The sequence below is a fragment of the Eleutherodactylus coqui genome, chromosome 13, assembly GCF_035609145.1.
Source record: "Eleutherodactylus coqui strain aEleCoq1 chromosome 13, aEleCoq1.hap1, whole genome shotgun sequence".
Taxonomy (NCBI): Eukaryota; Metazoa; Chordata; class Amphibia; order Anura; family Eleutherodactylidae; genus Eleutherodactylus; species Eleutherodactylus coqui.
Window position 1 is genome coordinate 98599588 of NC_089849.1, and position 23589 is coordinate 98623176.

A 23589-nucleotide genomic window follows, 5' to 3' on the forward strand; every position below is an offset into this window, starting at 1 on the left:
GCTGTAAGTTACCCGTGCCCCTAAATGGTACCAAGGACAGTGCAAGCCCTCACACAGCACTGGAGGGGAGCATGAAGTGACCAGATCTATTTAACACCCCAACAGTTTAGGACAGCTCTGTTAGTTCTACAGGAAGAGGACATTATGGGGCCCTCTATTTTTTTTCCTTTCTTTTCCCCCCACTTTCACATTATGTTGCGCGCCAAAGTCTGTAAAACAAGTGTCAGAATTTCTCTTCCCCCCAAGCCCCCTAAAAATATAAAAAAGTTATACAATAACATTATTTGTACCCATAAATGATGCCCTTAAAAAATAAAACACAACTTGTCCTGGAAAAAAAAAACCCTCATACGGCTGTCAACAAAAAAAAAAAAAAAAAAAAAAAGATAAAAAATTTTAAAAACGCTTATAGCTCCTGAAAGGCAACGGAAAGAAAAAAAAACTGAAAAAGGCTAACTTCACACGGGCGATCACAATATCAGTCTGAATCACGCCACGATTTTGCGCTCGCCAACATGCATTTTAATCTCAAAACGGCCTTGCATCACTTCGGGAAAGTGGCGATTCTCCACCTCGGGTGTCGGCGGCAGAGGTTTGCAGAGTTTCTCCCACTGTTTTCTATTGGAGAGCTCGCATCGCGTGCACCTTGCACGCAGCCCACTGCTGCCGCCGGCCCCATTGAAGTCAATACAAAATTAAATGTGATCGCACGCACGCACGCCATGCTGCGATATGTTTCCCACATCGTACCGCGGTGCGGGAAAAATAAATAAATCACTCGTGTATGGCCCCTTCTAGAGAATGGGGTTCATATTAGTGCGAGATTTGTGCGTCTCGCCCGTGTGAAGGCGGCCTAAGTATCTGGTCTTTAAGGCGCAAACAGGCTTTGTAATTAAGGGGATTAATAAACATTTTTTAATACATTTAAGGCTAGTGCCCACGGCCGTAACAGGCTCCGCAAGCGGAATACCGCAGCGGAGTCTGTCACAGCGCCCCCATACTTACCTCCGGATCCGCCGTGTGAAGTCCCGCATGACGCTCCAGCGCGCATGCACAGTAGTGCGTGTGACACGCCGGCCACGTCACATGACGCGGGGGCAGGTGGGCAGGGAAGCATTTTCACGCTACCTACAGCGGAAGAAGCCGTCCATGCGTACGCCTATGGCAAATAGTACATGCCGCGGGTGATTACGAGTGAATTCACTGAGCGGAATTCCGCACTGTGAGCATTGCGCTATTAGGTTCAATAGAACTTGGGAATTAGGCCTTACTTAACCCCTTCCCGCTCCAAGACGTAAGGGTCATGGAGCGTCGGGGTATGTATGAAGAGAGCTCGTCCCGCGACCTCTCTTCATATAGCGCGGGTGTCAGCTGTTTATTACAGCTGACACCCGCAGGCAATGTTCAGCCAATCGCGGCTATTAACCCTTTAAATGCTGCGGTGAGATCGGAGGAGCCGTGCAGGTGTCATGGCAGCCGGGGGCCTTCTGAAAGGCCCCAGGACTGCCTCAACAGACTGCCTATCAAGCCATCCTCGTGGGGTGGCTTGATAGACTGCCTGTCAAATGGCAGTATGACATAATGCTATAGCATTACGTCATACTGCTGGAGTGATCAATGCATCGCTAGTTGTAGTCCTCTAAGAGGATTAAAAAAAAAAAAAAAAAAAAAAAGTGTAAAAATAAGATCAATAAAGTTTTATTAATTGTAAAAAAAAAAGTTATAAAAGTTTAAGTTACCCCCCTTTGCCATATCTATTAAAAAATCTAAATCATAAAATAAAAATACATGTTTGGTACCGCCACGTCCGTAAAAGTCCGATCTATCAAAGTAGCACCTTATTTTTCCCGCACGGTGAACGTCGTCCGAAAAAAAAAAAAAAGAACGCCAGAAATACACTTTTTTAATTACTCTGTCTCCCAGAAAAACGCAATAAAAAGCGATCAAAAAGTCATATGCATTCCAAATTGGTACTATCGGAAACTACAGGACATCCCGCAAAAAATGAGCCCTTGCTCAACTACGTTGACGAAAAAATAAAAGTTATTGCGCGCAGAAGATGACCGCAGAAAATAATTGAAAAAAATTAAATGTCTGAGAAATTTAAAAAAAAACCAAAAACATTAGTACAGTAAAAAAAAAAACCTATACAAGTTTGGTCTCGTAGCAATCGTACAGACCCATAGAATCAAGTTATCATGTCGTTTTTGTTGCAGTTTGTGCGCCGTAGAAACAAGACGCACTGAAAGATGAAGAAATGTCGTTTTTTTCTTCAGAATTTTTTTAACGTTTTTCAGTACATTATATGATACATTAAATAGCACCATTGAACAATACAACTCGTCCCGCAAAAAACAAGCCCTCATACAGCGACGTCGATGAATAAATAAAGGAGTTACCATTTATTTTTAAGGACGGGGGGGAAAAAACGAAAATGGAAAAAGAAAAAGGGGCCGCGTCATTAAGGGGTTAAAAGATTCATATAAAAACTAGAATTTGTCCTACAGAATAAAAGTGGTTATATAGCTACATTTACAAAAAAAAAAAAAGAAAAAGTTATGACCACTGAACAGAAAAGAGATGCGATTTACTGACGCTTAAGGCCAAAATTAGTTTAGTCACTATGGGATTAAAAATGCACTTAAGGCAACTAAGTTATGTGCCAAATATACTGTATTTCCCCCAAAATAAGCTCTAGCTGGATTTTTGGGAGTTTTGAAATATAAGCCCAACCCCAAAAATAAGCCCTAGTTACACTAATGTATTCCTTTAAAAAAAAAAAAAAAAAAATCTAGCAGTCCAAGTCTAGGTTCCTCCCGCTCCTCTCCATATTTCCAGCATGTGCTTCTCGCAGTTCTCGACGCCCATACATCACTTCCTAGTTACAGCATTTATAAATCCCGCCTCCAGGAAGCAATGGCTGTGAATGGTTCAACGACTGCTACTCAGCCAATCAAAGCTGCGCCACATAAACCAACATGATGGCTGTTATTGGTTCTTCGACTGCTGCTTTTCCAATTTCAACCTGACTGTTGGGGGAGGGGGGGGGGGGGAATTGGTGGTTAAAAAGTATTTTGTTTCGTTTTCGTGCAAAAGTAGAAAAATGTTCTAAAACCACATAAATTGGGCATTACCATGGTTTTTATTGAGCCGCAAAATAAAATTAAACATGTCGCACGGATAGCATTCTCTCCAAACTGTACACTGCCACCCACTACTTCCCTCCTCTAGGCACCAGCTGAAGCCCGTGCTGGGCCATAGTTCCCATATGGTGCTGTCAAGATGGAATATTTCCTGTCATACCAGCTTAGGATCAGGGGGCCCCAAGCCTTCCTGCTGCCCGAGATACTGTGTGAAATGTTGGGGAACCGAGCTCAGCACCTCACACACCGCATATAAAAAGTCACATGCCATGTTTTTGTTAGGTTTAAAAAAAAAATAAATAAAAAAAAATCTGAAAAAGTTTAATAATTTCCGACTCATTTCCACGCTCAATGTGACCCATCATCTGTACAATTCCATTAACAAACTTTTAGGGTGGAAAAATGTAAAAAGCAAACTAAAATAACGTGGTTGCTTAAATTTGCGCACCCTAAAACTAACACTTTGTAATGTACCCTTTGGCTTTATGACAGCATTCTGTCTTTTTGGGTAGAAGTCTATCAGCATGGCACAGCTTGACTTGGTAAACTTTACTTTACCCACACTTCCTTGCAAAAGCTCCCCAAATCTGCCAGATTGCGACGGCATCTCGTGTGTAGCGGCTTCTTCAATTCAACCCACAGATGTTCAATGGGATTTGGGTCTGGGCTCTGGCTGGACCGTTCCAAAACTTTGATCTTCTGGTGAAGCCATTTGTCTGTTGATTTGGAACTCTGCTTTGGGTCGTCGCGCTGAAAGGCGAAATGCCTTGTTCACCATCAGCTCATTACCAGGCCTGAAGGTTGTGTGTCGAAATGGGCCGATATTTGGAATCATTCATAATTCCCTGCACCTTGACTAATATATAATGCCGCCTCCGCCATCTTCACTGCGGGTACGGTGTTCTCGTGGTGATGTAGAATGCCGCCTCCGCCATCTTCACTGCGGGTACGGTGTTCTCGTGGTGATGTAGAATGCCGCCTCCGCCATCTTCACTGCGGGTACGGTGTTCTCTTGGTGATGTAGAATGCCGCCTGCCATCTTCACTGCGGGTACGGTGTTCTCTTGGTGATGTAGAATGCCGCCTGCCATCTTCACTGCGGGTACGGTGTTCTCTTGGTGATGTAGAATGCCGCCTGCCATCTTCACTGCGGGTACGCTGTTCTCTTGGTGATGTAGAATGCTGCCTGCCATCTTCACTGCGGGTACAGTGTTCTCTTGGTGATGTAGAATGCTGTCTGCCATCTTCACTTGGATCGATGCGCAGTGTTGGCTTTGTGCCAAACATACCTTTTGGAATTATGACCAACAAGTTCCCTCTCGGTCTCATCAGACATAACACGTTCTACTGCACTCTTCTGGCCGGCTTGGATGTTTCTTAGGCTGCCTGCAGACGGCCAGGTCAGATCCGGCTGCGAGAATTCTCGCAGCGGGACCGGACACGGGCGCCTGCAGAGAGCAGCGCGGGCACTCACTTGTCCCACGGCTCTGGCTTTTATGTGCCGGCTAGCCGGCGCATGCACAGAGCGTGGCCGGTGAGGGACGTTTCTGTGCGGGGCTCTGCGGCAGCTTCTAGGGGCGGAAATTCCACGGGACCGGCCTTTAAGTAAATGTCAGGTAAATCCTCCTAGAAGAGCTGAACTTTATGTGGGGGAAAGCAGAATAATGCTGACTACTATTTATCATGGAGTTTAAATGTGATTAGCCAATTATGTACACAACTAAATATAACAGGGGGTTCACACTTATACAACCAGGTCAGTCCCTGTATGCATGCATGCACCCGGAGGGAACTGAGGAGAGTCCCTGCATGCCTGCACACGGGGGGCGGCGGGGACGAAAAGAGTCCCTGCATACATGCTTGCACCCAGGGGGACCGAGAAGAGTCCCTGCATACATGCGAGTCCCTGCATACATGCTTGCACCCAGGGGGACCGAGAAGAGTCCCTGCATACATGCTTGCACCCAGGGGGACCGAGAAGAGTCCCTGCATACATGCTTGCACCCAGGGGGACCGAGAAGAGTCCCTGCATACATGCTTGCACCCAGGGGGACCGAGAAGAGTCCCTGCATACATGCTTGCACCCAGGGGGACCGAGAAGAGTCCCTGCATACATGCTTGCACCCAGGGGGACCGAGAAGAGTCCCTGCATACATGCTTGCACCCAGGGGGACCGAGAAGAGTCCCTGCATACATGCTTGCACCCAGGGGGACCGAGAAGAGTCCCTACATACATGCTTTCACCCAGGGGGACCGAGAAGAGTCCCGGCATATATGCATAAATCTGGGGGAACTGAGCTCAGTGCTGTCAGTGGCAATTGTTCTCCACTGAGTTTTCTGTTACCTCTGAATATGCAAGAAAAAAAAAAAGTTAGTGAGTGTGCCGCTGTACTGTCACCGACGCTGTACTGTCACCGACGCACACACTGCGACACTACATGCAAACAAACAGCCAGGGAACTGAGCTTAGTGTATACATCTATAGTGGAGGAGAACCGAGCTCAGCACATATCAGTGACCTTTAGGACCGCTGTGTTTACATAGAGGGAAAACTCTGCTTGAATATAAATTGTTGAGCTGGTTCTTTCAGCTCCTCCACCGTCCCACTTGAGTTTATACAACTGTCCAATAATCTGGCATCCATCAGCCAGGAAGCTTCTGATCCGATGCAGAAGTGAGAAGGATCCCTGTCACCAGCTACATAGACATCAGCAGCACAAGGAGTCACATGCACAGCACAGGAGGACCAGGGTGAGGTCTCTGGGAGGGGTGACTGGTCAGTAGACATGCCACACTCCCACATGACTCACAGACACCAACAGTGTAAAATAGTCCTGTTAGAATTTCACAGCGAGTTTAGTTACATCACACTTAAAGGGCCGGTGTCACGGCTTCTGTCAATTACAAAACATCATTATATAATAATCTATTCCTATTTCACAAACATTCAGCAGCCCATTACAAGTCGGAGGGAACAGACAAAAATCACATACAGTATAATCAAACGCTCAGCAATCTCCCATCTACAGGTCAAGATCTCTGCTTGCTGTCCATTAATGGGAACATTCTTCTTCAGATGCAGAGGCTAAAACCACCCCCTGACCTCATGTTCTGTACATAGCTGAGGGTTTGTTATGTTGTATAAGGGTGCAATCACACAGGCGAACGTGATACTAGTCCCAGGAAGTCGGACCAATACAGCGGTGCCTTGGGTTAAGAGTTTAATTCGTTCAGTGACAGAGCTCTTAACCCCAAACACTCGTAAGTCAAATCAATTTTCCTCATTGAAATGAATGTAAAAGCCATTAATCCGTTCCGGATCATGAAGCTCTTCCACTGAATGGGGATGGCGTTGCCCCATTAAAAGCAACAGAATGCCAGGACCCCCGCAGTGATATATATATATATCTCTCACACACACACACCTGTCCATTGCTGCCAGGCACGTCTAGTCGCCGCTTTTTCTCCCTGCACTGCTCTGAAGCTTTTCAGCAGGCGGGGATTAAAAATGTAACGAGAACAAGCAGCGGCTAGATACGCCTGAGCCCCGGCAGCAGCAGACAGGTGAGTTTATATTTTTTACCACAGCTTGGGGTGATTTTCAGGGAAGGGCTTATATTTAAAGCCCTTCCCCAAAAAATACTGAAGGGGTTGTCGGCAGGCCATTGCTTTCAATGGGGCCACCGGAAGCAGCAGCCCCATTGAGAGCAAGGCTCTTAACTAAGGATGAGCGAGTATACTCACTAAGGCACTACTTGTCCGAGTAATGTGCCTTAGACGAGTATCTCCCTGCTCGTCCCTGAAGATTCGGCTGACAGGTGAGTCGCGGCGGGGAGCAGGGGAGAGCGGGTGGGAGAGAGGGAGAGAGAGATCTCCCCTCCGTTCCTCCCCGCTCTCCCCCGCAGCTCCCTGCCGGCCCCCGAATCTTTAAGGACGAGCAGGGAGATACTCGGCTAAGGCACATTACTCGGACAAGTAGTGCCTTAGTGAGTATACTCGCTCATCCTTACTCTTAACCCAAGACTTTGCTCTTAAATCAGAGCCAAAATTCGGGAGAGAGCCTGCTCTCAAGTCAAACAGCTTGTAAGCGGAGGCACTCTTAACTCAAGGTATCACTGTATTATGCTTGGAAAATTGTGATTCTGAATGTTTTTCATGCCCATTTTTCACTTAAAGGAGTAAAATGGTAAAAATTAGTAAAAGGAATGTAATACTTTAAAAAATATATTAAAAAAATAATAAAAGTTTTGTTTAAATAAAAACAAAAACTTTTTTTCCCACATTTCTAATATAAAAAAAAAATTTTGCATTATTGCGGCCGTTAAAGTCCGAACTATCAGAGTAACGCATTCGTATCCCACACAGTGACGGGCGGTCAGGAGAAAAAACACAAGGTCAGGATTGCACTATTTTGACTCCAGGAAAAGATTTAATAGGAAGCGATCAAAGAGTCGTATGTCCCCCAAAATCGGTACCAGCTACAGGGAAAAATAAGCCCTCAAACAGAGAAATAAAACAGCTATGGCCGTCAGAAAACATCATAACTTCATGTTTTTCCAAAGACATTTATGTTTTTTACAGCAGTACAGCGAAAAGAAAAACAGTAAAAGATAAAAAAAATCTATCATAGTAACCGGACTGAGCCACCGAGTAAAGCGGTCGTGTCACTACTGCTACAGTGTGTACCCCGTAGAAACAAGACCCCCAAACACCGAGTAAAGCGGTCGTGTCACTACTGCTGCAGTGTGTACCCCGTAGAAACAAGACCCCCAAACACCGAGTAAAGCGGTCGTGTCACTACTGCTGCAGTGTGTACCCCGTAGAAACAAGACCCCCAAACACCGAGTAAAGCGGTCGTGTCACTACTGCTGCAGTGTGTACCCCGTAGAAACAAGACCCCCAAACACCGAGTAAAGCGGTCGTGTCACTACTGCTACAGTGTGTACCCCGTAGAAACAAGACCCCCAAACACCGAGTAAAGCGGTCGTGTCACTACTGCTACAGTGTGTACCCCGTAGAAACAAGACCCCCAAACACCGAGTAAAGCGGTCGTGTCACTACTGCTACAGTGTGTACCCCGTAGAAACAAGACCCCCAAACACTGAGTAAAGCGGTCGTGTCACTACTGCTGCAGTGTGTACCCCGTAGAAACAAGACCCCCAAACACCGAGTAAAGCGGTCGTGTCACTACTGCTGCGGTGTGTACCCCGTAGAAACAAGACCCCCAAACACCGAGTAAAGCGGTCGTGTCACTACTGCTGCGGTGTGTACCCTGTAGAAACAAGACCCCCAAACACCGAGTAAAGCGGTCGTGTCACTACTGCTGCGGTGTGTACCCTGTAGAAACAAGACGCCCAAACACTGAGTAAAGCGGTCGTGTCACTACTGCTGCGGTGTGTACCCTGTAGAAACAAGACCCCCAAACACCGAGTAAAGATGGTGTCACTACTGCTGCAGTGTGTACCCCGTAGAAACAAGACCCCCAAACACTGAGTAAAGCGGTCGTGTCACTACTGCTGCGGTGTGTACCCCGTAGAAACAAGACCCCCAAACACCGAGTAAAGCGGTCGTGTCACTACTGCTGCAGTGTGTACCCTGTAGAAACAAGACCCCCAAACACCGAGTAAAGATGGTGTCACTACTGCTGCAGTGTGTACCCCGTAGAAACAAGACCCCCAAACACTGAGTAAAGATGGTGTCACTACTGCTGCAGTGTGTACCCCGTAGAAACAAGACCCCTAAACACCGAGTAAAGCGGTCGTGTCACTACTGCTGCAGTGTGTACCCTGTAGAAACAAGACCCCCAAACACCGAGTAAAGCGGTCGTGTCACTACTGCTGCAGTGTGTACCCCGTAGAAACAAGACCCCCAAACACTGAGTAAAGATGGTGTCACTACTGCTGCAGTGTGTACCCTGTAGAAACAAGACCCCCAAACACCGAGTAAAGATGGTGTCACTACTGCTGCAGTGTGTACCCCGTAGAAACAAGACCCCCAAACACTGAGTAAAGCGGTCGTGTCACTACTGCTGCAGTGTGTACCCTGTAGAAACAAGACCCCCAAACACCGAGTAAAGCGGTCGTGTCACTACTGCTGCAGTGTGTACCCCGTAGAAACAAGACCCCCAAACACAGAGTAAAGATGGTGTCACTACTGCTGCAGTGTGTACCCCGTAGAAACAAGACCCCCAAACACTGAGTAAAGATGGTGTCACTACTGCTGCAGTGTGTACCCTGTAGAAACAAGACCCCCAAACACCGAGTAAAGCGGTCGTGTCACTACTGCTGCAGTGTGTACCCTGTAGAAACAAGACCCCCAAACACCGAGTAAAGCGGTCGTGTCACTACTGCTGCAGTGTGTACCCCGTAGAAACAAGACCCCCAAACACAGAGTAAAGATGGTGTCACTACTGCTGCAGTGTGTACCCCGTAGAAACAAGACCCCCAAACACTGAGTAAAGATGGTGTCACTACTGCTGCAGTGTGTACCCTGTAGAAACAAGACCCCCAAACACCGAGTAAAGATGGTGTCACTACTGCTGCAGTGTGTACCCCGTAGAAACAAGACCCCCAAACACTGAGTAAAGCGGTCGTGTCACTACTGCTGCGGTGTGTACCCCGTAGAAACAAGACCCCCAAACACCGAGTAAAGCGGTCGTGTCACTACTGCTGCAGTGTGTACCCCGTAGAAACAAGACCCCCAAACACCGAGTAAAGCGGTCGTGTCACTACTGCTACAGTGTGTACCCCGTAGAAACAAGACCCCCAAACACTGAGTAAAGCGGTCGTGTCACTACTGCTGCAGTGTGTACCCCGTAGAAACAAGACCCCCAAACACCGAGTAAAGCGGTCGTGTCACTACTGCTGCAGTGTGTACCCCGTAGAAACAAGACCCCCAAACACCGAGTAAAGCGGTCGTGTCACTACTACTGCAGTGTGTACCCCGTAGAAACAAGACCCCCAAACACCGAGTAAAGCGGTCGTGTCACTACTGCTGCAGTGTGTACCCTGTAGAAACAAGACCCCCAAACACCGAGTAAAGCTGTCGTGTCACTACTGCTACAGTGTGTACCCCGTTGAAACAAGACCCCCAAACACTGAGTAAAACGGTCGTGTCACTACTGCTGCAGTGTGTACCCTGTAGAAACAAGACCCCCAAACACCGAGTAAAGCGGTCGTGTCACTACTGCTGCAGTGTGTACCCCGTAGAAACAAGACCCCCAAACACTGAGTAAAGATGGTGTCACTACTGCTGCAGTGTGTACCCTGTAGAAACAAGACCCCCAAACACCGAGTAAAGCGGTCGTGTGACTACTGCTGCAGTGTGTACCCTGTAGAAACAAGACCCCCAAACACCGAGTAAAGCGGTCGTGTCACTACTGCTGCAGTGTGTACCCTGTAGAAACAAGACCCCCAAACACCGAGTAAAGCGGTCGTGTCACTACTGCTGCAGTGTGTACCCTGTAGAAACAAGACCCCCAAACACCGAGTAAAGCGGTCGTGTCACTACTGCTGCAGTGTGTACCCCGTAGAAACAAGACCCCCAAACACTGAGTAAAGCGGTCGTGTCACTACTGCTGCAGTGTGTACCCCGTAGAAACAAGACCCCCAAACACCGAGTAAAGCGGTCGTGTCACTACTGCTGCAGTGTGTACCCCGTAGAAACAAGACCCCCAAACACAGAGTAAAGATGGTGTCACTACTGCTGCAGTGTGTACCCCGTAGAAACAAGACCCCCAAACACTGAGTAAAGATGGTGTCACTACTGCTGCAGTGTGTACCCTGTAGAAACAAGACCCCCAAACACCGAGTAAAGCGGTCGTGTCACTACTGCTGCAGTGTGTACCCTGTAGAAACAAGACCCCCAAACACCGAGTAAAGCGGTCGTGTCACTACTGCTGCAGTGTGTACCCCGTAGAAACAAGACCCCCAAACACTGAGTAAAGATGGTGTCACTACTGCTGCAGTGTGTACCCTGTAGAAACAAGACCCCCAAACACCGAGTAAAGATGGTGTCACTACTGCTGCAGTGTGTACCCCGTAGAAACAAGACCCCCAAACACTGAGTAAAGCGGTCGTGTCACTACTGCTGCGGTGTGTACCCCGTAGAAACAAGACCCCCAAACACCGAGTAAAGCGGTCGTGTCACTACTGCTGCAGTGTGTACCCCGTAGAAACAAGACCCCCAAACACCGAGTAAAGCGGTCGTGTCACTACTGCTACAGTGTGTACCCCGTAGAAACAAGACCCCCAAACACCGAGTAAAGCGGTCGTGTCACTACTGCTGCAGTGTGTACCCTGTAGAAACAAGACCCCCAAACACCGAGTAAAGCTGTCGTGTCACTACTGCTACAGTGTGTACCCCGTTGAAACAAGACCCCCAAACACTGAGTAAAACGGTCGTGTCACTACTGCTGCAGTGTGTACCCTGTAGAAACAAGACCCCCAAACACCGAGTAAAGCGGTCGTGTCACTACTGCTGCAGTGTGTACCCCGTAGAAACAAGACCCCCAAACACTGAGTAAAGATGGTGTCACTACTGCTGCAGTGTGTACCCTGTAGAAACAAGACCCCCAAACACCGAGTAAAGCGGTCGTGTCACTACTGCTGCAGTGTGTACCCTGTAGAAACAAGACCCCCAAACACCGAGTAAAGCGGTCGTGTCACTACTGCTGCAGTGTGTACCCTGTAGAAACAAGACCCCCAAACACCGAGTAAAGCGGTCGTGTCACTACTGCTGCAGTGTGTACCCTGTAGAAACAAGACCCCCAAACACCGAGTAAAGCGGTCGTGTCACTACTGCTGCAGTGTGTACCCTGTAGAAACAAGACCCCCAAAGTTGACGGATTTGCATCCCTTTTCATTCAGTTTCTCTCCACTCAGAAATTTTTAAAACTGTTTCAGTCCATTAAATAGTAGGATCGAACTCGTCCCCCAAGATAGCGCTCCGCAGAAAGGGACATCGAAAACTAAAAAAAAAGTTATGATGTTTTGAAAGTGGGGTAGAAAATACTAATATTGGGGGGGGGGGGGGGGCGCCGCATTCTTAAGGGGTTAAAGCATTTGCTTAAATAAAGTGACCCCCGCAGCCTGCAATCCCTTCATTTGCTGTGCAGTTGATGTAAATCTATTGCCCCCTGTTATCAGCAACTTCAGGCAAAGGAGCATGGGGGGGTTGGGGACCAGCTGGCACTTCCTGTTCCAGGGGTTGGGGACCAGCTGGCACTTCCTGTTCCAGGGGTTGGGGACCAGCTGGCACTTCCTGTTCCAGGGGTTGGGGACCCGGGAACGTGGAGTGCTTTGGAATTTCCTTGGCAAGTCCTTCCAGAGCGCCCGTCAGTGGGGGTTGTGTTTCCTGTAGAGGCCCTTGAATTATAACAATGGCCTGAGACCAAGACACCCAATATTAGTGGTGCCCCCCATAAGAGTATGGCCACCGACTAACAACCCTTGTTCTGTCACCACAGCTGCTCAGAAGACGACCATCAGTCATGTGACTGAACGGCTGCGACACAACAAGAGGGCGTCAAGAATACAACATCCATGCCGCAAGTGAGATACACCCAAGACCGGGGGACGACCTAAACCCCAGACAGGAGCACCGAGGACCTCACAGAGGGGTCTCCTGTAATATCCAGGGCACAGCTCCGACCCCCAACACTTCTGCAGAGAGCCAGGCGAGTGACCCCGGCAGATCTAAGCCCCACAGACACCCCCTGCAGGTCAGCAAGGGCCTAGCGTACTCAGAAAACAGAGCCCTGGGACTGACCACAAACAGGAATTCATTTAGCAGCGGCAGAAAGTAATCGCCCCAACTCTTCCTCCGGCCGCTCACACGCCTCCACAATACCGCGTTCAAAATCGCGGCGCCTTACCGTGATTTCAAGCAGTGTTTTTGAGCCCACTGTAGAGTATTTTTTAACGGCCCCATCATTGTGATGGGTGATGAGCTGCGGTAACTAAAAGCGTGAAGATAGAGCAGACAGCGCTCAGAAATCACGGCAAAGCCCCACTGAAATCAATGGAAGCATTGTACCGCGAGTGGCGAAACGCTTGAAACGCCGCGCTAATCGTGGTAATAAGCGAGCTGTGAGAGCGGACTGCAAAGGATGAGATCCAAGGGCACAGTCCATCCGATAGCGACATGGACGGCGCTCACGCGTGTTGTAACAACTGCTTTCTACGTGTTTATTCACAGGAGCGATTTTTTTCACGCGGCGATGCTGTAGGACTAAGGAGTCGCGGCACGGACGGATTTAGGGCGACTCCTCACAAGGAGGAATCCTTACAAGCACGCAGATGTGATGCGATTTTCAAGCACAAACACCCGGTCCTCGCACCCAGAACCTGACGGGCGCGATACCAGTCCACGCTTCTCAGGCCGACATGGCGCTCACCCGTGTGAGTACCCTGAGGGCGCGCTCCAACGAGCAAGACGCAAGAAGCCACAACTCATTGTGTACATGGGAAAGGTTCCCCTAACAGCGACACTGCGAGAAGCGGGGTGCGATGCCAGGCACGGGGGGCCTGTGTACGATGCCAGGCGCACTAAAGAGTCGGGCCCAACTCACTCTGGTCTTGTGGAAGCACCCCAAGTGGCCCCTGAGTGAAAGAATCAGGGGGTGAACACTCATACGGCGAAGGGCGAAAGGCTCCGGGGGAAGGGGACAGGACACAGCGAGGGGCGACAGGCCTCGGGATGGGGGGGGATGCGGCGAGGGGCGGCAGGCTCCAGGGGGACGTGGCGAGGGGCGACAGGCTCTGCGGGGACACAGGCTCCAGGGATAGGGGGGACGCGGCAAGGGCGACAGGCTCCGTGGGAGGTGAGGGAGGTGCGGCGAGGAGTGACAGGCTCCGTGGGAGGAAGGGGGGGGGGGGGGTGAGGGAGGTGCAGTGAGGAGCGACAGGCTCCCGGGGGAAGGTGGGGGGACGCAGCGAGGGCAACAGGCTCCGGAGGAGTGAGTACTCGGGGAGGGGGAAGGGGGGGGGGGGACAATACCAGGGGGACACACTGTGGGATGACAGTACTCAGCGGGACACATTGTGGGGTGACAGGCTCTGGGGGTGACGACAGTACTTGGTGGGGGAAGGGGGGGTGACAGCACTCAATAGGGGGTTAACGGGCCCTGGGGGTGAAAGGCTCTGGGGGAAGGTTGACAATACTCGGGGTGGGGGTAACGGGCTCTTAGGGTGATAGTACTGGGGGGGTGGGGTGGGGAGTGTGACAGGCTCTGGGGGGGGGGGTGACAGTACTCGGGGGGGGGGGGTCGGTCAGGCTCTGGGGGTGACAGTACTCGGGGGGGGGGGGTCGGTCAGGCTCTGGGGGTGACAGTACTCGGGGGGGGGTCAGGCTCTGGGGGTGACAGTACTCGGGGGGGGGGGGGGTCAGGCTCTGGGGGTGACAGTACTGGGGCGGGGGGCGGTCAGGCTCCGGGGGTGACAGTACTGGGGCGGGGGGCGGTCAGGCTCCGGGGGTGACAGTACTGGGGCGGGGGGCGGTCAGGCTCCGGGGGTGACAGTACTGGGGCGGGGGGCGGTCAGGCTCCGGGGGTGACAGTACTGGGGCGGGGGGCGGTCAGGCTCCGGGGGTGACAGTACTGGGGCGGGGGGCGGTCAGGCTCCGGGGGTGACAGTACTGGGGCGGGGGGCGGTCAGGCTCCGGGGGTGACAGTACTGGGGCGGGGGGCGGTCAGGCTCCGGGGGTGACAGTACTGGGGCGGGGGGCGGTCAGGCTCCGGGGGTGACAGTACTGGGGCGGGGGGCGGTCAGGCTCCGGGGGTGACAGTACTGGGGCGGGGGGCGGTCAGGCTCCGGGGGTGACAGTACTGGGGCGGGGGGCGGTCAGGCTCCGGGGGTGACAGTACTGGGGCGGGGGGCGGTCAGGCTCCGGGGGTGACAGTACTGGGGCGGGGGGCGGTCAGGCTCCGGGGGTGACAGTACTGGGGCGGGGGGCGGTCAGGCTCCGGGGGTGACAGTACTGGGGCGGGGGGCGGTCAGGCTCCGGGGGTGACAGTACTGGGGCGGGGGGCGGTCAGGCTCCGGGGGTGACAGTACTGGGGCGGGGGGCGGTCAGGCTCCGGGGGTGACAGTACTGGGGCGGGGGGCGGTCAGGCTCCGGGGGTGACAGTACTGGGGCGGGGGGCGGTCAGGCTCCGGGGGTGACAGTACTGGGGCGGGGGGCGGTCAGGCTCCGGGGGTGACAGTACTGGGGCGGGGGGCGGTCAGGCTCCGGGGGTGACAGTACTGGGGCGGGGGGCGGTCAGGCTCCGGGGGTGACAGTACTGGGGCGGGGGGCGGTCAGGCTCCGGGGGTGACAGTACTGGGGCGGGGGGCGGTCAGGCTCCGGGGGTGACAGTACTGGGGCGGGGGGCGGTCAGGCTCCGGGGGTGACAGTACTGGGGCGGGGGGCGGTCAGGCTCCGGGGGTGACAGTACTGGGGCGGGGGTCGGTCAGGCTCCGGGGGTGACAGTACTGGGGGGGGTCGGTCAGGCTCCGGGGGTGACAGTACTGGGGGGGGGGGGGTCGGTCAGGCTCTGGGGGTGACAGTACTGGGGGGGGGTCGGTCAGGCTCTGGGGGTGACAGTACTGGGGGGGGGGTCGGTCAGGCTCTGGGGGTGACAGTAACCGGGGGGGGGGGGTCGGTCAGGCTCTGGGGGTGACAGTAACCGGGGGGGGGGGTCGGTCAGACTCTGGGGGTGACAGTAACCGGGGGGGGGGGGTCGGTCAGACTCTGGGGGTGACAGTAACCGGGGGGGGTCGGTCAGACTCTGGGGGTGACAGTAACCGGGGGGGGGGGGGTCGGTCAGACTCTGGGGGTGACAGTAACCGGGGGGGGGGGGGTCGGTCAGACTCTGGGGGTGACAGTAACCGGGGGGGGGGGGTCGGTCAGACTCTGGGGGTGACAGTAACCGGGGGGGGGGGTCGGTCAGACTCTGGGGGTGACAGTAACCGGGGGGGGGGGGTCGGTCAGACTCTGGGGGTGACAGTAACCGGGGGGGGGGGTCGGTCAGACTCTGGGGGTGACAGTAACCGGGGGGGGGGGGGTCGGTCAGACTCTGGGGGTGACAGTAACCGGGGGGGGGGGGGTCGGTCAGACTCCGGGGGTGACAGTAACCGGGGGGGGGGGGGGGGTCGGTCAGACTCCGGGGGTGACAGTAACCGGGGGGGGGGGGGGGTCGGTCAGACTCCAGGGGTGACAGTAACCGGGGGGGGGGGGGGGGTCGGTCAGGCTCTGGGGGTGACAGTAACCGGGGGGGGGGGGGTCAGTCAGGCTCTGGGGGTGACAGTAGTAACCGGGGGGGGGGGGGGGTCGGTCAGGCTCTGGGGGTGACAGTAATCGGGGGGGGGGGGGGTCGGTCAGGCTCTGGGGGTGACAGTAACCGGGGGGGGGGGGGCGGTCAGGCTCTGGGGGTGACAGTAACCGGGGGGGGGGGCGGTCAGGCTCTGGGGGTGACAGTAACCGGGGGGGGGGGCGGTCAGGCTCTGGAGGGTGACAGTAACCGGGGGGGGGGGGGGCGGTCAGGCTCTGGGGGTGACAGTAACCGGGGGGGGGGGGGAGGGCGTTCAGGCTCGGGGGGTGACAGTACTGGGGGGGGGGGGCGGTCAGGCTCTGAGGGGTGACAGTACTCAGGGGGGGGGGGCGGTCAGGCTCTGGGGGTGACAGTACTCGGGGGGGGGGGGGGGCGGTCAGGCTCTGAGGGGTGACAGTACTGGGGAGGGGGGGGGGTCAGGCTCTGAGGGGGACAGTACTGGGCTGCAGCACCTCACCTCCTCGGCGTGTTTCCTCAGCGCCTTCTCCCGCTCGTACTGGGTGAGGAGCTGCTCGTTGTCCTCCCGCAGCAGCTCCAGCTCCACCTCATGCTCCTGGTTCTCGGCACACACGGCTTCCAGGTTCTCCAGCACCGCCACCACCAGTGGCATCAGCTGCTTCACCGCGTCCTCCTCATAGCGGCCGATCAGCCGCTCCAGCTCCCGGTAGATGGAGGCGGCCAGGCCAGACACCCGGTCAGACATGACGGCCCCGGCGGCGCCGCCAGCTTCCTCCTGGTACACCAGGCCGCCCTCCTCCAGCTCCATGGCCACGGCTGACTGTTACCCAGGCCCCGGACCGACACCGCCGCTACTGGGGGACAGACTGACGTCAGCGCTGGGCGGAGCCTGAGGTACGACAGCCCCTCTCTCCCTCAGCCCTTCCCATAACTAGGGGCCCCTCCTCCTTCCTGCATCGCTCCCTCCTCTCCCGCAGTGCAGACTCCTCCTGCTTCTTCCGGAAATCCCCACATTCTCCTCCTCCATCCACGTTCGGTCATTTGCACCTCCTTCATCTCCTCCCCACAAGTAGACCTCTGCACCTCCTTCATCTCCTCCCCACAAGTAGACCTCTGCACCTCCTTCATCTCCTCCTTACAGACAGACCTCTGCACCTCCTTCATCTCCTCCTCACAAGTAGACCTCTGCACCTCCTTCATCTCCTCCTCACAAGTAGACCTCTGCACCTCCTTCATCTCCTCCCCACAAGTAGACCTCTGCACCTCCTTCATCTCCTCCTCACAAATAGACCTCTGCGCCTCCTTCATCTCCTCCTCACAAATAGACCTCTGCGCCTCCTTCATCTCCTCCTCACAAATAGACCTCTGCGCCTCCTTCATCTCCTCCCCACAAGTAGACCTCTGCACCTCCTTCATCTACTCCTCACAAGTAGACCTCTGCACCTCCTTCATCTACTCCTCACAGACAGACCTCTGCACCTCCTTCATCTCCTCCCCACAAGTAGACCTCTGCACCTCCTTCATCTACTCCTCACAAGTAGACCTCTGCACCTCCTTCATCTACTCCTCACAGACAGACCTCTGCACCTCCTTCATCTCCTCCTCACAGACAGACCTCTGCACCTCCTTCATCTCCTTCTCACAAGTAGACCTCTGCACCTCCTTCATCTCCTCCCCACAAGTAGACCTCTGCACCTCCTTCATCTACTCCTCACAAGTAGACCTCTGCACCTCCTTCATCTACTCCTCACAGACAGACCTCTGCACCTCCTTCATCTCCTCCTCACAGACAGACCTCTGCACCTCCTTCATCTCCTTCTCACAAGTAGACCTCTGCGCCTCCTTCATCTCCTCCTCACAAGTAGACCTCTGCGCCTCCTTCATCTCCTCCTCACAAGTAGACCTCTGCGCCTCCTTCATCTCCTCCTCACAAGTAGACCTCTGCGCCTCCTTCATCTCCTCCTCACAAGTAGACCTCTGCGCCTCCTTCATCTCCTCCTCACAAGTAGACCTCTGCGCCTCCTTCATCTCCTCCTCACAAGTAGACCTCTGCGCCTCCTTCATCTCCTCCTCACAAGTAGACCTCTGCGCCTCCTTCATCTCCTCCTCACAAGTAGACCTCTGCGCCTCCTTCATCTCCTCCTCACAAGTAGACCTCTGCGCCTCCTTCATCTCCTCCTCACAAGTAGACCTCTGCGCCTCCTTCATCTCCTCCTCACAAGTAGACCTCTGCGCCTCCTTCATCTCCTCCTCACAAGTAGACCTCTGCGCCTCCTTCATCTCCTCCTCACAAGTAGACCTCTGCGCCTCCTTCATCTCCTCCTCACAAGTAGACCTCTGCGCCTCCTTCATCTCCTCCTCACAAGTAGACCTCTGCGCCTCCTTCATCTCCTCCTCACAAGTAGACCTCTGCGCCTCCTTCATCTCCTCCTCACAAGTAGACCTCTGCGCCTCCTTCATCTCCTCCTCACAAGTAGACCTCTGCGCCTCCTTCATCTCCTCCTCACAAGTAGACCTCTGCGCCTCCTTCATCTCCTCCTCACAAGTAGACCTCTGCGCCTCCTTCATCTCCTCCTCACAAGTAGACCTCTGCGCCTCCTTCATCTCCTCCTCACAAGTAGACCTCTGCGCCTCCTTCATCTCCTCCTCACAAGTAGACCTCTGCGCCTCCTTCATCTCCTCCTCACAAGTAGACCTCTGCGCCTCCTTCATCTCCTCCTCACAAGTAGACCTCTGCGCCTCCTTCATCTCCTCCTCACAAGTAGACCTCTGCGCCTCCTTCATCTCCTCCTCACAAGTAGACCTCTGCGCCTCCTTCATCTCCTCCTCACAAGTAGACCTCTGCGCCTCCTTCATCTCCTCCTCACAAGTAGACCTCTGCGCCTCCTTCATCTCCTCCTCACAAGTAGACCTCTGCGCCTCCTTCATCTCCTCCTCACAAGTAGACCTCTGCGCCTCCTTCATCTCCTCCTCACAAGTAGACCTCTGCGCCTCCTTCATCTCCTCCTAACAAGTAGACCTCTGCGCCTCCTTCATCTCCTCCTCACAAGTAGACCTCTGCGCCTCCTTCATCTCCTCCTCACAAGTAGACCTCTGCGCCTCCTTCACCTCCTCCTCACAAGTAGACCTCTGCGCCTCCTTCATCTCCTCCTCACAAGTAGACCTCTGCACCTCCTTCATCTCCTCCTAACAAGTAGACCTCTGCGCCTCCTTCATCTCCTTCTCACAGACAGACCTCTGCACCTCCTTCATCTCCTCCTCACAAGTAGACCTCTGCACCTCCTTCATCTCCTCCTCACAAGTAGACCTCTGCACCTCCTTCATCTCCTCCTTACAGACAGACCTCTGCACCTCCTTCTTCTCCTCCTCACAAGTAGACCTCTGCACCTCCTTCATCTCCTCCTCACAAGTAGACCTCTGCACCTCCTTCATCTACTCCTCACAGACAGACCTCTGCGCCTCCTTCATCTCCTCCTCACAAGTAGACCTCTGCGCCTCCTTCATCTCCTCCTCACAAGTAGACCCCTGCGCCTCCTTCATCTCCTCCTCACAAGTAGACCCCTGCCCCTCCTTCATCTCCTCCTCACAAGTAGACCCCTGCGCCTCCTTCATCTCCTCCTCACAGATAGACCTCTGCACCTCCATCATCTCCTCCTCACAAGTAGAACTCTGCATCTCCTTAATTTGCCCCTCACAGATAGATCTCTGCAGCTCCTTCATCTCCATATTCTCCTCCTTATGTGGAGACCCGCACACTGGACCTCACTTCTTGCACTGATCCTCTTTTACTCTTATCTCCTCAATCACCCACCTCATTCCTCTAGAGCTACCTCTAATCCTTGTCCATCCCCCTCAGACATGCACATCTCTTCCTCCCTTCAATTGCTCCACAACTCCATCTTCAGGTCATTCAATCTTCCATGGACATCTCATACATAAACCTAACTACCTCCATGTCTTCTCATCCATAGATTACTTTGGTATTTCCGTGTCCTCATTTACTCCTCCTTCTGTGGTTGTTCTTCTCCATAACATTTCCTCCTGTCATCCTCCCGGTTTTCTTCTCCTTCAGCCTCATTAGTCTCGTCACCTCCTTCCTCTTACATGAAACTCCCTTTCCCTCCCTCCTTCTGTGTTTATCTCCTGTTCTTCATCTCCGCCTCCTCTTTCCTTATAGTCACCACATCATTCTGCTCATGTTTGCATCTTCTCTTATCCTTTCCAGAACTTCTGGTTTATCTACATGATCTCCGAGTTCCTTTCCAATGCCGCCTCTTTATTTATTATAAAACGTCTTCCATCCAGTCCAACTCTCCTCATCTCCATGTTTCCTTGTGGCTACCACATCCAGTCCACCCTCTGCCATAGACCACTCTTCCTTCTTCCAGACTCTCTTTCTTGCCTTCTTCTTCCTATGGGATTTTAGGAAAATTCTTTCTTAGATCTAATCTAAAAACGCCTTGGGGCTTTTTCTTGCACCACAATTTGACCCCTTTGCGTGACTTTTGGTGGATGATTTTGGTGTCATTATATTTGTGACCTCCTCACCAGCGCCATAAAGTCAGAAAATTTGAGTTTGATACATTGAGTGACCTGTCAGGCCAGATTAAAGTTCCTATGTTTAGTCTAGCAACGTGGTTATGTTTCAGCCAACAGTGCCGCTAGGAAGAGTCAAGCGTTGCTGAGCGACGTTCATATCAAGTTGATTACAAGAGTAGTGCTAACCAGTTTGACTGTTGCCATGTCCCCAAAACGTGGAAGATCAAGCCGTAGACAGTTTAAGCCAAATCCATTGTAGAGCCGATAATCGCAAGCAAATGCGTCTCTCCAGTAGGTCAACATCACGCCATACTAAAAACTTGACAACCATTTTTCCAAACGTTTTATGTTCGCATAGCAAACATCGGGTCAATCTAGAATGTCCCAGTGCTTGCTTGACTCATCTTTTTCTCATGACCCTTTGAACAATTCCAGAGTACCTATAGAGTCTATATCCCTAGACAGGTAGTCACCATTCATTAAAATAAGAGATGTGACCAACCTGGGCTAGTCCCCCTCTCTCCAGAGGCCCCACAGCAACCGCACATCCTGCTCTTATGGTACATACAACCTTGGTTGTATAGGTGGTCCAGTGGTTTATCAGAAGATCTGTACACATGGGTGCTGCAGACTGCTAAAGTTGCACGAAGGTGGAAATAGTCTTTGAGGTCACCTATCCATAGGTGTGAGGGGAGGATTGAATGGAGCAGCAGTCATGTAAGCGCAGTGTTGCACCATTCAACTTTAATAGACCTGACAGAGATAGCCGAGTCTTGCACTTGGCTTTTTCCATCAGCCCATTGAAACGGGGAATTGGTTAAAAGTACATTTACACGGGGCTAGAAACAGTGATTTCTGGCAATAGTGAACCAGTGTACAAGCTGCCACCAATGGCACTGAGCAAGAAATCGGTTACTTGTTGAGGTCGCTTCTTTGCTAGCTCACCTAAAAGCCAAGTGACTATCAGTTTCTATAAACACGCAGTCATTTATCTATGAATGGCTGCCTGTCTGCAGTGAATGGAGTCAGGTGGTGTTTGGTTGTGCTATTGCGACCTGTAGTTCAATGGGAGCACACTGCCACAAGTGTGGGATTTTTGAGCTGGCTGGGTGTGGAGTTCTCCAGCCAGCCAATCGCCACTGGTCTGCTGCACAGAAAGGCCAGTCCCTCTGGCTTGAGAGTGCTGATTTCCTCAATTCCCTCCCAGTACCCTTGTGTTTGCATCCATGCATGGGTTTCCGTAGATGTAAAGAGCAACGTGTTCTGTGTGTCTGTGAAGGTGGCTGGACATGAGATGAACAGTCCTGTTCAGGGTGTATTGGTGTGACCCGTGACATGTCTGTGCAGGTGGCCAGACATGTGATGTGAAGATTCCTGTTACATGTGGTATGCATTCCCTTGTGTGTTGGTGTGAACTGTGTCATGTTCTGCTTGGATTATTTTCCATCTAGGGCGAGCCAGGTCCCTATTGGGACGATCTCTCCACTTGCAGGCAGGACTCATGGGGTAGTTGTCTCGTTAGCATAGGGACCCATGAGACAACAAGGACCCTTGTCGCGGGTTCGTGGGCTTAAGTATATTAGCCAAAATATGTACCAATACCTTGTACTGTAGCAAGTCCATCTGTCTATTCATGCATGTATGCTTGGTGTGTGTTTTCGGTGTTTCTCAGTCTTTCTCTGGCTTTGGGTGAAGTCAGAGCTTGGAGACGAATGTCCTGTTTGCCTGAGTCTTCCCAAAGCTAAGTACAGCAGTTATTATCTTTTCATCTAGTTTGCTGTGGTTTTCTCCTATCCCACGTTGGGTCAGCTAGTGACCAAGATATGTGGTGAGGTTCGCCCTTCTCAGGGCAGGTTACCTGTTTATAGGCAGGTCCCTTTCCTAGGTTAGGTTACTTAGGGACAGTTTTTTCCTTGTTGCGGTAGGCTGTAGTGTTTACCACTGTTTTGTGTGTATTTGTGTGAGTATTTCAGGTTACGAATCCAGCGTGTCCTGCTTGGACATGGTGGCCTGAAGAGATCTCTGGTGCGTTCCGGCTCTATTCTCTGAATGACTATTGCTCCTTAGTGAAAGCACAGGAGCAATAGTCTGTAGGACAGCTGTTAGGCACTTATGCGCTCAACAGTCGTCCTATATAAAGGTACCTGAACTGTTCATGGAAAGGGGATGCAGGATAAAACAAACACTAGGCTCTTCTGTCCTGAGTGAAAAAACCCAGCAACATAATGGGGCATATTTAGATTCTATATGGCTCCCTTTCTTCTATGTACACTCACCCCACCGTCTGTGTGCATCTTGGATTGGCTGAAGGCATCTCCAATAGCTTTTACACAATCCTTTAAATTTAGAATCAGCAATAAGGCTACCGGGATCTGAGTTCGCACATGTGTCCAAATTAATTAATGATAATTATTAGAGAAAGAACAAGAGACATCAACTGTGTGAAGTCACCACTGCCCTCTTTTTGAGGAGCTAATTCAGTGTTAACTTTATTGATAGTGGAAAGTAAAACAAAGAAGTGTGTAGTGGTCCAATCACAGGAGAGAACACCCTAAGTTGCACCTTATTGCAGTAAAAAAGTAGCAAATCATTACAAAGTTTAGTACTGGCAAATGAATACATAATGTGACATTAACTACAT

The 23589-nt window shown here is 52.3% G+C and overlaps 1 protein-coding gene across 2 annotated transcripts in view; it reads right to left on the reverse strand.

Moving 5' to 3' along the window:
* Window positions 1–17297, reverse strand: part of SPAG9 (sperm associated antigen 9) — a 79408-nt gene extending 62111 nt beyond the window's left edge. For both annotated transcript variants that reach the window (XM_066586615.1, XM_066586614.1), the window contains exon 1: window positions 16909–17297. In XM_066586615.1, coding sequence (XP_066442712.1) covers window positions 16909–17217 — 309 coding nt within the window. In that variant the 5' untranslated portion in view covers window positions 17218–17297. The remainder of the gene's footprint in view (window positions 1–16908) is intronic.
* Between the last annotated feature and the right edge of the window lie 6292 nt (window positions 17298–23589).